Below are 14,855 nucleotides of genomic sequence, written 5' to 3' on the forward strand. Positions count from 1 at the left end.
CCGAGATGAAAACTACCAGACCTCATGTTCTTCCTGTTTATTCATAAAGAATTCTATGGTCACTTTAAGCCACAAAACAAAGACTCAGTTGGTAATTAGATGCCCACTCCGGTGTAATAATCAAAACCTTGAACTTGATGAGAATTACAGCACCTCCCCAGTCCCAGTTTGGGCTGCCTGCCTCTGGGAGAGAGGGTGTGGCCAGCTTCGCTCCCAGCTGGGGGCATGGAGAGGGGGCAGTGGACAGGGGGATTAGCACACCATGTGGCTGCTGTGCTGTGCGAGGCGCTGCACCCTCTGGCCCGGCAGGAGTTTACGGCATCCTGCTTCTCTTGCCGGCTCTCCTGAGGATTTCCTAAGAGGCTTCTTTGCAGTGCTCCTCCAATACTCAGTCTGGGGGCACAAGAAACAGGCTTTGTCCTCTGGCTGGCTGCTGCTTCTCCCAACTAAGCTTCTGGCTTCTCTGCATTCAACCCCTCATAGGCTCTCTCTCTTTTGGGGTCCACCTAACCCTGTAGCAGGATCACTTTTAAGACAAGCCCAGCCCTCCTGTCTTCTGTAGGTCCTCTCTCTTATTGCCTGGCCACCAGTGGCCAATAGCCACAGATTCTCTCTTTTCAGGAATGTGTCAGACAGTGGTCTAATGTTCCCCATAACTGTGTGGAACATGAATCCGTCTCTTGGAGTGGCCTCCTGAAAGTCCTGCTCACGAGGCTCCATTTGTCCCTCTTGGAGCATGTGGGGATGTGGAACTCACAGCACAGGAGCTGCTCCCTTCAAATAAATCTCTTCTTAACCCAATCCGTCAATATCCCTCTTGACTCTTAAAATGAGTCATAAAACTAGATTTTAGGGGTATTTTTGAAAAACATTTTAAAATTTAAACATTTTAAAACTTTTTATTTTCAATAATTTTAGATTTATAAAAAATTGCATAAATAGCACAAGGAATTCCTGAATACCTTCAGCAAGATTGTTATATATCTTATATAATCATAGTACAATGATCAAAATCAGGAATTTAACACTGATTAAAACTATTATCTTATTCAAATTTTTCCAGTTGTTTTACTGATATCCTTTTTTTTTTTTTTTTTCTGGTCTAGGATTCAGTCCAGAATCACACATCCCATGTAATGTCATGTCTCCCTAATCTCCTTAAATGTGGAACAATACCTCAGTCTTTCTTTGACTTTTATGACCTTGATACTTTTGAAGAGTACCGACCAGTAATTTTGTAGAATGTCTCTCAATTTGGGTTAAAACCAGGTTATACATTTTGTCAAGAATACCATAGAAGACACACTGTGCTCTTCTTTGGCACATGGTATAAAGAGGTAGTGATGTCAACCTGCCCCGTCACTGGTGATGTTAAGTTTGGTCACTTGGTTTAGGTGGGGTTCACCAGGTTTCTCCACTACAAAGTCATGATTCTCCTCTTTGCATTTCACGATTATCTTGTGAAGAGATACTTTGAAGTGATGGAACTATACTTTTACCTATTATGTGTACCAACCATTGATGATTCTTGGCTGAAACAGTTCTTACTACGGTGTTAGCCAAATAGGGATTTTCGAACTCCATCATCCCCTGCATATTCATTAGTTGGAATTCTATTGAAAGGAAGAGCTTTCCTTTCTCTCTCATTTATTAATTAATTTATTAAATCAATTATTTGTCCAATCACTGTGGACTCATGGATTCTTATTTTTATTCTTTGTGGTGCATTCAATTACAAGCATTCATTATTTTCTTGCTCAAATGGTCCCAGATTCAGCCACGGGGAGTCCTTCTGATTTGGCTCTTGTGTCCTTCTGACGTGTCCACATCCCTTCCTTTCTCAGACAGCAAGAAACTTAGCTTTCATTATCCACAATGTGTTTACATATTTGCTTAATCCCAGAATATAAATAAAGGAGTTTCAGTATTGCTAACTCATACCTTTGTGACAAGCGTGTCTACTAACTAGATACAGTATTTGTGTGCAACTCTTTTTGTCTTTATTCTTGGAGTAAAATTTTGTTTTCCAAAGGTATTTAGGTTCGTCTGCCCACAACCCTTTTACGTAGTTATGTTATTCGTTGCCGTTAGTATAAACTGTTTCTGTTTGCATTCCTCTTGGGGCTCCCCTTGTCCCTATGCCTGCTGATTTTATTTACTTATTTGCTCCTGGCATGTGCAGCATTGCATGACTTTAAGTGCCGGAGCTCTACGGAAAGGTGCATCCTCTCCTTTGCTTCCCGGTCCCTCCTGCCCGTGTCCACCTGTTCCCTGGAGGTAAACACTCACTTTGAATGAAGTCTCATTCACGTCTGGTTTATACTGCCTTTGGTTGTTTCTGTACAAATGAGCATTGCCTTTTTTTCTGCTTGAGAGTACAAGGGTACTTCAGAAAGTTCATGGAAAGGTTCGTATTATCTTTTAATGCTATTTTTCCATGAACTGTTGGAAGTACCCTCCTGCATCCTGGAAGTCACTCCGTATCAGCTCAAAGACAGCTTCCTAGGAGCCCTTCATTATGCGCCGAGTTTACTCAGCTGTTCTTCTATGTGTGTGTACTTAGGTCGTTTTCAACAGTTTGCAATTATGCACAATGCTGCAGTGAGTAGCCTTGAGTATATAAGTTTTTATACAGCTGGAAGTGTGTCATCAGGGTAGATTCCTAGAAGTGGGATTCTTGGGTCAACAGATAAGTGTGTATAAAAATCACATTTTTTTGGGCCAAGCCCGTGGCACACTCGGGCAGCGCTGGGAGCGCACCGACGCTCCCGCTGTGGGTTCGGATCCTATATAGGAATGGCCGGTGCACTCACTGGCTGACTGTCGGTCACGAAAAAGACAAAAAAAAAAATCACATTTTTATTACTTTCTCTCTGACCCTTTCAATTTGCTCATTAACTCATTTTCGTTCTTTTTGCTGTTTTCTTGCTTTTCTTGAATGCTCTTTATTAAATTTTTGGTTTATTTTCTCTTGGGTACTTTTAGTCTTTATTTCGGAGTAGATTTTGCCCTTTTCTTTCATCCCCCCCCCCGAACTTAATAAACTCTATTTTTTGGATTCCTGTTTTTGTTAATTTCTTTTCTTAGTTTTCAAAATTTTGATTCAAGGTCATTTTCATTTTTTGCAAATTTTGAGTATATTTAATTTAGTTTGAGTGTTGTCTTACAGTTTCTTCTATGTCATGGTTCTTCAGTTTTTTCTTTTTGTGTAATTTTTATTAGGTGAGGAGTATTGATTCTTGTTTTCTGATGTTTTGAAGCAACTTTTACAGACTTAGTTTTCTTCTGTTCACTTTGTGGATTAAGGGTTTTACAAGATTTCTGGTTCAATGACTCTCTCTTCTATCAGTGTAGAAAAGTTGTTTCCTTAGCGGTGTGTGTGTGTGTGTCTGTGTGTGCACGCACACACATGTGCATCCTGAAGGTTGTATGTCCTGTAATTTTTTTTAGTTCTTTTTACGTCTTTCTGTGCCCTGAATTTACCTTTCTGCTTTTTTTTTTTTAACATCACCACTCAATTGCCAGGCACCTTTCCACGCCTTTTTGCCACCCCCCCCCCCATGCTTTTCAGGTTGTCACTTAACATTGTGTGTGTTTTAAGCATCTGATTGGATCTATGAGGATACTTTATAAACTATTTTTACACTTAGGATGGACTTCTGTGTCAGGCGGCGGTGGTTGTAGAGAAATTTGAGGCTTGTGCTCACTCTGCTCCCCTCTTCTCTCTTCTTTACAGTTTTCCTTGAGTTGTCCCTGTTCATGACAAAGGCTAGTGGCTAGAGCATGAGATGGTTTGCTGGGATTTGGTGGGTTTTTTTTTTTTCTTATTTTATTTACTTATTTTAAAGTTTGGGTATTCTCTGTTTTCTAGTTATGCTGAACGCATGATTTTTATACGGTAGTTTAATTTGGTCTTATTGTCCTGTATTAGGATTGGAGGGTCTATGGGGAGATGTGGACGTGGGCAGCTGCCCTTGTCTTTGGCTGCCTCGATGTCATTGAGTGTTTGCATTTTGGTCTCTCTGACAATTCACTTTGGTACCTGCTATCCTTTATATTTTGGCACTCAGTCAAAAGTTTTAGTATTATATTCTGTCACAGATATTTCTATTGTCATTTAAAAAGATAATGAGTAGAAAGATGTTGAAGAGAAGGGGAAAAATGAAATAAAATGATTTCTGGAGATATTTATGAGTGGTATATTTTGCAATAATATTTTATAACTCTCCAATAATATTTTATTATGTAACTCTCATATATTAATTTTTTGATTAGTTCAGCTTAATTTTCTCTACATCTTGAACATTGGAGTGTGTTAATATATGTGACTTATTAAAACCGATTAGTAAACTGGGGTACAGTGTGACGGTTTGTTGGGAAGTAACTTGGTATTCTGGAGATGGAAAGATCTCAAGTTCTAATATACCTACAACACAGAAATTTTATTACTACAAACTGTTGGATTTCCTCTGTGGCACTGGCTTCTTGGTAAGACTTATAGATCTATTTACTGAACATGCATGTGTGTGACACACTATTAGGCAGGCCTTTTATCCACATTGAAACCAGTGCACACAATAATCCTCAAAGGTAGCTATTATAATCCCATTACGCAGAGGAGATAGGAGGGGATCACAGAAGAGAAGTAATCTATCCAAGGTCACAGGACAAGCAAGTGGTAGAGCAGAATTTAACCCTGAGTTTCTCTGGCTCTGGAGTGCCCATTCCATGTCACAGTTTACCTTATGGTGGGCAGAGCCCTTCCCATGAACTCACCAGGTGTGAGCTAAAACCATTTCTTTGGCTTGCAGTTTATTACATTCTCATGGCAGTTGGGGCTGATTCCTTGACAACTGACAACATTAACAGCTGGAGTACTGGGAGTCACTTGCAGCATGGATGTCAGTAAGCCAGTGGCGTTTAGTAGCGTCACTTGGAAATGGCTGCTGCTCGACTTAGGGGATTTTGAGTTGAAGAACTTGTGGGGGCTGCTCAGCTCTGACAGATGTCATATCCAGACCCACCAAGTGTCAGTGGGTGTGCTGCCTTGACAGCCACCTGTGGAGGTGGAGGTTTCCCAGGCCTGCCCTTGAGTGGGGACTTTATTACCGGGGCTCTCTGCCTACTGAATCTGCCCTTAGTCCTTGGGCTTTTATTCACCCACCACTGCAGACGTGGTCATGGTTTGTCTGGAAAGCCCACCTCCAACTTCATTTAGGTCCAAGATTAGCTTTGAAATCATTTCTGGCAGTGGTGCCTTCAATGTGGGGGTTTTCACTGAATCTTCTTTTGAAGATGCAAAATCATCAAAATTCACAAATGGTGTTTTAATAGAAACCTTGAGAATTTGCTGATTATGTGAATAAATGAGGGTCAAGTGAGAGAGCACCAAGACCCAAGCATGTTTTTTGGCTCTGGAAATATTTCTCTTCTGCGATCTCTTAAGGGATTAAGTCAACATGGCCACTTGTACCATTAGTCACTTGGCAGCTGAAAGGACACACATCTTTAGGTAGATTTTCTTTACAATGAAATCATGAGCTCATAGCTTGCTTAGCTCCTCGTGATTTCAACACGTTGTAACACCCCTGGAACTGAACTTTGTTTCCTGGGCCAAAGTATCCCTGTTGAGTGGATCATTCACATTGCACATTTGCATTTTTTGGAAGTATGCTTCTATAATTTTCCACGTTTTTTTTGTAGTATTTGTCCTCTAAACCTTCTCCAGGAAAATATTCAATGGCCAAGTGTTACTTTCCTAAGCTTCTCTAACTCTCAGAGTCTCAGTTTCCTAACCTGTTAAAAGGAGGAAATTGGACTGTATGACCTCACAGGGACTGTTCAGGTCTCAAGCGCATCGGTGTGTGTGCAGGTGTGGGCATGTGCATAATGTCATGCCATCCTCTGCTCTCCCTGTCCAGGTGTATGCATGGGCAGCTCCACTCGGCACATCGTGACCTTTGATGGGCAGAATTTCAAGCTGACTGGAAGCTGTTCCTATGTCCTATTTCAAAACAAAGAGCAGGACCTGGAGGTGATTCTCCATAATGGTGCCTGCAGCCCTGGGGCAAGGCAGACCTGCATGAAATCCATTGAGGTGAAGCATAGCGGCCTCTCACTTGAACTCCACAGCGACATGGAGGTGAGGTGCTCTCTGTGGGTCCCATGGCAAGGTGGCAGCAGAGCCTCAGGGAAGCCATGTGCTCTTGGTGGCAGCTGGTTTCAGCTGGTGCTCCTGCTTGGGACTCAGCCTCTGCCTAACTAGCAGAGGAATTTATTTCCATCTTCCTCATCTTGGCATGATCTCATGTTGTTCCAGGCCCAGATTTGGAATAGAGAATCAATTTTAAATAGCATTAAGTTGTGAATGCAGTGCCAGCTTCTGGCACTGGTGGAGAATGGGGGTTGGCACCAGGACTGTTTACCCAATAGGCATCATGAGCCTGGTGCCCAAGGCCTGTGAACCTTCCAAAGGGAAAGATTTAGGGTCTAAATTAGGGCTTCTGAAAATAGTTAGGGCCTAAAAAAATGTATGGCTTCTGAATTTGAAAAGAAAACTGCCAAACTGATATAAATAAATGTTTCATTAAATGTTTACAAAAGGTTACATTATGCCAACTTCTCTACTTGTTCATTTAGAAATCATAAATATTTCATTGTGGAAACAACTTGTAGGCTAGATTTTCTCACTTCGCAAGAATTCCTGAATATGAACAGTAATTGCTGAAAAATCATAGCTAGTCATATATTAAATGAGTAACTCATAGCCAAACATTTAAAAATCAAAATGATAAAAAAAAGAATGCTTCCAAAATTTTTACAGCAAAAATTACATTCATTGCAGGATGTGAATACATTTTAATATGTTCGATGTGCTGTACAGTTGGGTCTCCAAAGTGGGATCTTCTAGTGAAACATGTACACACAAGAAAGATTTAAAGTAGTCTGTCCTGTTAGATGCCCCTGGAGACAATGCCCTGATGAGTGGGCAAAATTGCAACTTTCTCAGCCTGTCTTGAAGGGGCCTCCCTTCCTGTTGAGTCACACAGGCTCAAGGTTTCTTTAACCCCTGGGCTTTCAGGTTCTGGGTGCATGGCTGTCTGTCCAGTATTATAACAGTCTGTTCTCCTGTTAAGCCCAGTAAACACCTTCCTTTATCTTAGAAGAGCTGCTGCCAAATATCAGGGTTCGTGGCCAACACTGTGGCTGCACGTGATGAATGTGCAGGGACTCTCAGTACTTCAGCAAGAAGCCAAGAATGCAGTTCCAGGAGTCCTCATTGCAAGAACTACTGATGAGCCCTTCCTTCTTTGGGCAGGTGGCGGTGAATGGGAGACTGGTGTCTGTCCCTTACGTGGGTGGGAACATGGAGGCCAACATCTATGGTGCCATCATGCATGAGGTCAGATTCAACCATCTTGGCCACATTTTCACTTTCACTCCACGAAACAATGAGTTCCAACTGCAGCTCAGCCCCAAGACCTTTGCTTCAAAGATGTACGGGCTCTGTGGTAAGGATGTTTTCTCAGCTCCTCTCACCACCTCCTTACACTTATAAACCTGGCTTACTGCACTCTCAGGGCTCTCTGATACTTATATTTCTGGATCTAGTAACAGGGACCGGGCAGGAGGGTTCAGACCCTGCTGGGGATGGAGACCGCCAGTCTCTGGCATCAGTGTGGTGGCCGACTTTGTCTTTGCTTGTGTCTCCAGGGATCTGTGATGAGAACGGGGCCAATGACTTCATGCTGAGGGATGGCACGGTCACCACGGACTGGAAAACACTGATCCAGGAATGGACCGAGCAGCAGCCGGGTCGGACATGCCAGCCCATTCCTGAGGAGCAGTGTCCTGTCTCTGACACCTCCCGCTGCCAGATCCTCCACTCAGCACTGTTTGCTGAGTGCCACAAGGTCCTTGCTCCAGACACATTTTATGCCATCTGCCAGCAGGACAGTTGCCACTGGGAGCAAGTGTGTGAGGTGATTGCCTCCTATGCCCACCTCTGTCGGACCAATGGGGTCTGTGTTGACTGGAGGACAACTGACTTCTGTGGTGAGTCCCCATATGAACCCCTGACGTTCCTGGAGACGAACCAGCTGTGGGCTTGCTCAGCCTCTCTGGGCCTCAGATTCTTTGTCTGGCTAATGAAGATCAACGTCCCTGTATTTCCTATTATCTAGGGTACAGTTAGGATCAAGTAAGATGGTAAATATAGGAGCACTTCACATGTAAAATTTCTATGTAAATTAAAACAAGATCCTTTCTATTAGTTTCTATAGTCAGACAAATGTGATTTTAATGTATTAGACACATATAGGCTTTGGCAAAGTATTGTATCAAATTTGAAATCCCACCGAGCTTTGGCAAGGGCTTGCAGAGGGCCATGCCTAAGCAGAACTTTGAAGTGTGGGTGGACTTTTGCCATTTGATTACCAAGAGCCTTCTTAATTACAGACACACAGAATTGCTAGTGTACGTGTCTCCCCCTCAAGGTCAGCTTCCCTACTTGGACTTGGCATTTATTTATCATTTAAAACGAATCAGATATGGATCGTGCCCTCAAGGGATGCTGGAGTGAAAAGAACACTGAACTTGAAATCCTCGAATATCAAATATAATCCTCGACTGTTTTTTTGAAGGAAGTCAATATGTACAAGCATGTCAGAGTCTCAGAGTGTGTCATCATAGAGCTGTCAGCAGCTCGACCTGGGGCTGGAGGACTCGGGAATTCTAGTCCCAGCTCAACTGATTATCAGCCATTCTCTTAGTCTTTCTGGACCACCGTGTCTGCATCTTAGAACGAGAGAGTTGGACCAGATGACCCTCAGGTTCTTTTGAGCTCTGATTTTCTGAGTTCATGTGGATAATACTGCTTTGTTTCTATCTGCCTACAGATGAAGGGGCAAATGTCAGTTTCTAAGTTACTGAAAGCACTTCTCTGCTTACTGATTTCTCTGTGTACCTCCTGGCTGTTTATTGTGCCTACAGAGAAAAACCCTTAGTACTCCAAATCCTTGGAAACCTTCTTTGCCACCTGCCTTGGCCCTATGAGAATGTGAGGAAGTTGCTGAGCAGGTCAGAATGGGAGAAATGGATAACCTTGTAGCTTCTCTCTCAAAGCAACTCTTCAGAGCTGTGGATTCCTTATTTAATTTTAATAGGATTTTAAGGCATCAAACACATCTGTATTCAAAAAGAAAGGACCACAAAACTTGCTGAGGATACATGGGTTCACTTAATTAGCATAATTAGTTAGGAGTAGATTTGGCTGCAAGTAACAGAGAGATAAAATTCTCTGTTGCACAGCTGATCAGAGGGTGGTAGCAGCTGCTGATTCTGGGCCTCAAATTGGATTCTAGCTTTTTGCCCTGCCCTGACTTAGGTATGGTCTTTTTCTTTGTGGTTTAAAGTGGAGCTCTACCTATTACATTCATATTCCAAGCAGCAGGATGGGAGGAGGAAAAAGGAATGGAAGGGCATGCACAGCTGTCATTTTAAAAAGATTTCCTGGAGGCTGCCATTGTATGCTACACTTCCTCTTGCAGTTCACTGGTCAGAACACAGTCACATGAGCACAACCATACTTAGTTGCAAAGGAGGCTGGGAAATGTAGTCTTTTTTCTGTGTGGTTGTGGTTGTGGGCCCAGAAAAAGTTCTATTTCTATTGAAGATGGGGAGAGTGAAAATTGGTGGAAACTAGCCATCCCTGCCCTAGCAAGTTTGTCAGATGATTAACATGTCAAATCAGCTGTGCCTGTTTCGCTCCACCTGGTGCGGGCCATTGGCAGTGACCTTCTTCTCTGTCTGCAGCTATGTCATGCTCACCATCCCTGGTGTACAGCTACTGCGAGCGCAGCTGCCCCCAGCACTGTGACGGCAATACGAGCTCCTGTGGGGACCACCCTTCAGAAGGCTGCTTCTGCCCCCCGCACCAAGTCCTGCTGGAAGGCAGCTGTGTTCCCGAGGAGGCCTGTACTCAGTGCATTGATAAGGATGGAGTCCGGCACCAGGTAGGAGCCCTGGCCTCTTTCCTCCCATGGGGCTGCTTCCCTCTGGGGTCAATAGGGGGACGTGTTCACCAGTGACTGGCCTCTTCCAACTTTGGCAGCAGGGTTGACTCTTGAGGAGATCATTGAAGGGACCGGGAGGCAGTATTGCATAATGGCTTTGGATTCAGATAGATCATGGTTCAAATCCTGGGCCCGTCATGTGTTAGCTGTGGGATCAAACACCAAAGTGTTGTTACTATGGTGTTACTATTATTATTATTCTTACTATTATTTTTATTATTATATTTATGTATGTAGAAAGATATAGAAACCCAGAAGGGAAAGAGAAAATAACATTTTATAGGGTGATGTAAGCCATGACGAAGATATATTGTATGTACCTTGACTGTGCTAAGCACTATATATTCATTATTTCAATGATTTTCAAAGGTATGTTTTGCAGTGTATAAACAGTTACTTGTGATCAAGTGAGTTTAAAGAACACTATCTAAACGTAGTTAAACAGGTTTCTTAATTGCAGGACTCTTTAGAGCTTTTAATGTACTAGTGTACATTGCAAATATTTTAAGAGGATTTTTGCTTCTCAAATTTATTTGACCTTGTGGGTGTGAGCATGTGTGTGCATGTATGTGTAACATCCCTTTGGACTAGGGTCCCACAGGATACACTAGGATAGCTTACATCACTCACAGATACTCACAAAACCCTATGAAGAAGCTAAGACTTAAAGAGCTTAGAAACTCGCCTATGGACACAGTTCTTAAGTGATAGAGTTGAGAGTTGGACTCAAAATTTGAAGCTCTATCTGACTCCAAAAATCTTGCTACTTCTACTATAGCAAACTCTCCTTTTGCTGTATCTTTTTGGGCTGATTTGCTTGGGAGTCATTGAGTCATCAATTCTTCTAGCTCTTCAGGAGTTATTGTGCACATTTTGAAAGGATACTTACTGAATGCTCCCATCTTGGCCTAGAATGGCTGTCATATCTCTTCACAATTGACACCGTATGTATTTGAAGTATCTTGGCAGTGTGTATCTGTGTGCACGTGAATGCATGCAATGGCCCTGTCCTTCATCCTTGACAACAACTCTGTAGAACATGGAAAAGGTAGGAGCATATCTAGCTTCTAGCAAAGGAGAATGTGTCCTATGATCATGGCTGCACTAAGACCTGACATCTTTACCATCTGATTCTCCCCAAAGCTCTATTATTACATAATAATGTCCCCAAGGGTCATTATTGCAAGTCCTATTGAATGGGTGTGGACTGATGCTCAAGTGACATGGTGATAAAGCTGGGATTGCTAGTCATAACACCAGGTCATCTGCATGGTGTCTGAGCCTTGCATTGGTCTCATTACAACCGTGAGCCAAACTCTGAGCTACTGGGTGTTTATGGAAGCATGGGCACCCATTAGGGCTATTATTTGGGTGGGTCTCACCTGCTCTAGTTTAGTTGTTGGGCTTACCCCTAGTGGATCCTATTTGTTCTCACGGTGGAATAGATGAGCCAGAAGAGAAGCCCATTCGTACTCTACAGCCATATTTAAACTGCTAAATTAAGTAATTGCCTGTACTGTAATATTCCCCGCATGAGTTGACAAAACCTTATATTCCTCTCCCAATCAGGTGCAGCTCCTGGGCTCCCACAGGTCTCAAATGATGTATACCACTTACACATGGTGCTAGTGTCCAGTGGTCATTTCAGACTGATTTTGCTGGCTGTGGTAAAGTGCTTGTCTTCAGAGGCAGGTGGAAACGGGGTCTGCCCTCTTCCTTGGCATTCTGTGATGACAAATAAGCTCAAATTTGCAGCAATCCTGGCTCCGTGAGTGTTGGGTGTCTGCAGGGTCCCGAAAGGAGGAAGCTTGGGAAGTTTACGTTGTCTTCAACCCCCTTCTCTCCACTCCTCCTCTCTGACTCTGTTTCCCCTCTTCACTGCTCACTCACCTTCAGTCAACACATTAGAATATGCATTTGAGTTCTATAAAGAATCTGTCCAAATGGTGCAATAATTAATTAATTTATTTTTGGCGGCTGGCCGATATGGGGAACCAAACCTTTGGCCTTGGTGTTACAAGGCCATGCTCTGACCAACTGAGCTAGAAATAGTGCAATATTTTAAACACAGAAAACTTCTCTTAAATATGTTTTAAAAATCACGTCACATAAAATCAGTAGATCAAAAGCTTTGAAGAGAACACAGCCAGTTTTAGTTATTTCAGAAAATATAGTTTAAATGGAGGCAAACAAGCATCTTATCCAGCCACCTGCATTGTCAGCTTTTACTTTCAAAGCAGAGAAAGAATTAAAATCTAATAGGAAGAACATCTCCATGAAATGAATTTTATTTAACTGAAAAATAAAGCCCCAAAAACATTTCTTCAGGGAAATAAACTAGGGTATAAAACTACTGCAGTGACTTCAGAAGGGCAAAATATTTACCAGTTTCCATAGCTCTTGTTTATTTTATAGAGCAGACTCTAAAGACATGAGCCTTCACAGCAGGCTCGGAAGGGACCGGGAGGCACACAGGCCGTCCCCTTGGTGGCGGGGCTGGCGGGGATGGGCGTCGGGAAGACCTGCCTCCATGGCCCGGGCGCCCGTGGCTGGGGCTGCCTTTCTTCTCCCCCAGTCTCTGCTGTTCTGCAGCAGGACTCAGCACTCACATTGCCTTTGCATCTTTCATTAGGTGCTCTGGCTGGGGCGTTGCAGGATGAATGGCTTGTTTCCCTTCTCTGGCTCCGGCCCAGACTTCATTTTCCCCTACATACTCTCTGTAGGCTGTTCTTTTGCAACCTTTATTTAATCTTTAACTCCAGCTGACTCTTGTTCCTGTTCTCCTGCCAGGTGATGGTCACACCTGGCGCTGGGAGCCCTTGGCTGGGCCCATGCAGGAGCGCCCTCTGCTGGCCTGGTGGCTGCATAGCCTGGGCAGGCCTTTAGGGCAGCCACGGGCACTTCCAGAAGCTGAGCCCTGGCTTTTTCAGGGGTCACTGATTCTGCCTCTGCCTCAGGCGGGCCTCATTAAAGCTTCCTGGGAAAATGAAAATCCCTGGGGAGGGAGGTTGGACACCTGCTTTTAGTCATCTATTGTGGTGTTGCCCACTCTCAGGATACTGGGAAGGTTGAATGATTTATTCTTGACTTTCAATATCTGGGGTCCACATGTAAAAAGAGAGAGAGAGAGTAAAAAAGAAAACCTAAACATACAAAATATGACCCTCTCTTTTCTCATCTCATCCCTTTCACCATTTCGACCCCCCGCCCCAGACATCCGAGGCCAGTGCTTGTGCCGCTCCCTGGATCTCCCCAGGCCTTGGACAAACACTGGAAGAGCAGCTGCTGCAGCCTCTTTTTGGTTTTCTGTTTCTAGTTCTTCCACCTTGCTCGCTGTCACCAAGCTTGTCTTTGCATAACCCCCTTCTCTCTGAGGCGGGGTCCTGCGCACACACCTGCAGGGCTGCACCTCGCCTGTGGACTTAAGTGCGAATTCCTAAAGTGGTCATGCAACGCCTGTACCACTGTCTTCAGCCTTCCCGCCTCGGCCCCACTGTGCCCAGGTCCCCCACTCCCATGCCCTCGTGCCCACCAGAACATTCCCGCCTCTGTGCCTTGGTTCACTCTGTTCCCACCTGGAATTCCTACTCCTTTCCCCTTTGCCCAAGACCTTTCTGCTTCAGAGGTGCACCTTCGTGAGACCTCCACGGAACCCCCAGCCCTAGAGAAGTCTTCCTGTGCAGTCCTGCAGTTCTTCTGTTTATCTTTTTGAAAAACAGCTTTATTGAGGTATAATTTGCATACAACAAACAGCACATATTTAAAGTGTACGGTTTGATAAGTTTCGACATAGGTTACACATGTGAAACCATCATCATAATCAAGATAATGAACATTTTCATCATCCCCAAAAGTTTCCTTATGTCCCTTTTTAATACATCCCCCAACTCCAGACAACCACTGGTCTGCTTCTGTCACTACAGATTTATTTATATTCTCTGGAATTTTATATAAATGGAGTCAGGCAGTACATGGTCCCTGTTTGCCTGGCTTCCTTCCCTCGGCATATAGCTTTTGAGATTCATCTGTGTGCTTGTGTGTTTTGGTAGTTTGTTACTTTTTACTATTGAGTAATATTCTACGATACGCATGGATCACAATTTACTTATCTCATCCAACTTTTCATGGACTAGTCTTATTTCCTCAACTTGACTGTTGGTATTTGAGGGCTGTGACAGTGTCCAGGCCTGCTGTGGCAGGCTCTGTGACTATTGACGAGGGGAGGTTTTGGTGTGGAGGCTAAGTCCGTGGTGTCTGGGGCTAGAACACAGTTTCAAATTCTGGATGTGCCACTGGGTCAAGCTGCTTAACTTCTCTGTGTCTCGATTTCATTATTTGTAAATACAGATATTAATAGTACTTATAGAGTTATTTTAATGGAAATAAAGTAAACAAATGTAAAGTCCCTAGAAAAGTATCTTGAACATATTTCATGTTCCTTGTTATTAGGAGGCAGCAGAACCTAGTGGTTAAAAATATGGATTCTGGGTTCAAGGACTGACCCTGAGCAAGTGTGTTAGCTTTCTCATTTGAAAAGTGGGGATGATAGTAAAAAATATCCTCACCATAGGATCGCAGTGAGGATTACATGAGCAATGCAAATAACATCCTTAAAACAGTGGCCTGTAGCAGATGCTATTCAAAGTGTAGCTGTTACTATTTATTGGGAGACTGAGTATCAAGGCAAGATCCGAGGGTTTAGTCCTGAAGGGGACGGAGCACCTGGGGGATGGGGGCTTTGCTTGGAGATCTCTGACCTGCCTTCTGCTCAGCTGACTGCCA

At 43.5% G+C, this 14,855-nt stretch overlaps 1 protein-coding gene across 1 annotated transcript in view; it reads left to right on the top strand.

Moving 5' to 3' along the window:
• The window catches only part of VWF (von Willebrand factor), a 151,350-nt gene that overhangs the window by 102,568 nt on the left and 33,927 nt on the right, over positions 1–14,855 (top strand). The window contains exons 35-38 of the mRNA XM_063087947.1: positions 5,922–6,142; positions 7,319–7,511; positions 7,714–8,055; positions 9,814–10,013. Of these exons, the coding sequence (XP_062944017.1) occupies positions 5,922–6,142; positions 7,319–7,511; positions 7,714–8,055; positions 9,814–10,013 (956 nt within the window). The remainder of the gene's footprint in view (positions 1–5,921; positions 6,143–7,318; positions 7,512–7,713; positions 8,056–9,813; positions 10,014–14,855) is intronic.

The sequence above is a fragment of the Cynocephalus volans genome, chromosome 1 (genome assembly GCF_027409185.1).
Source record: "Cynocephalus volans isolate mCynVol1 chromosome 1, mCynVol1.pri, whole genome shotgun sequence".
In the NCBI taxonomy this organism is placed as follows: Eukaryota; Metazoa; Chordata; class Mammalia; order Dermoptera; family Cynocephalidae; genus Cynocephalus; species Cynocephalus volans.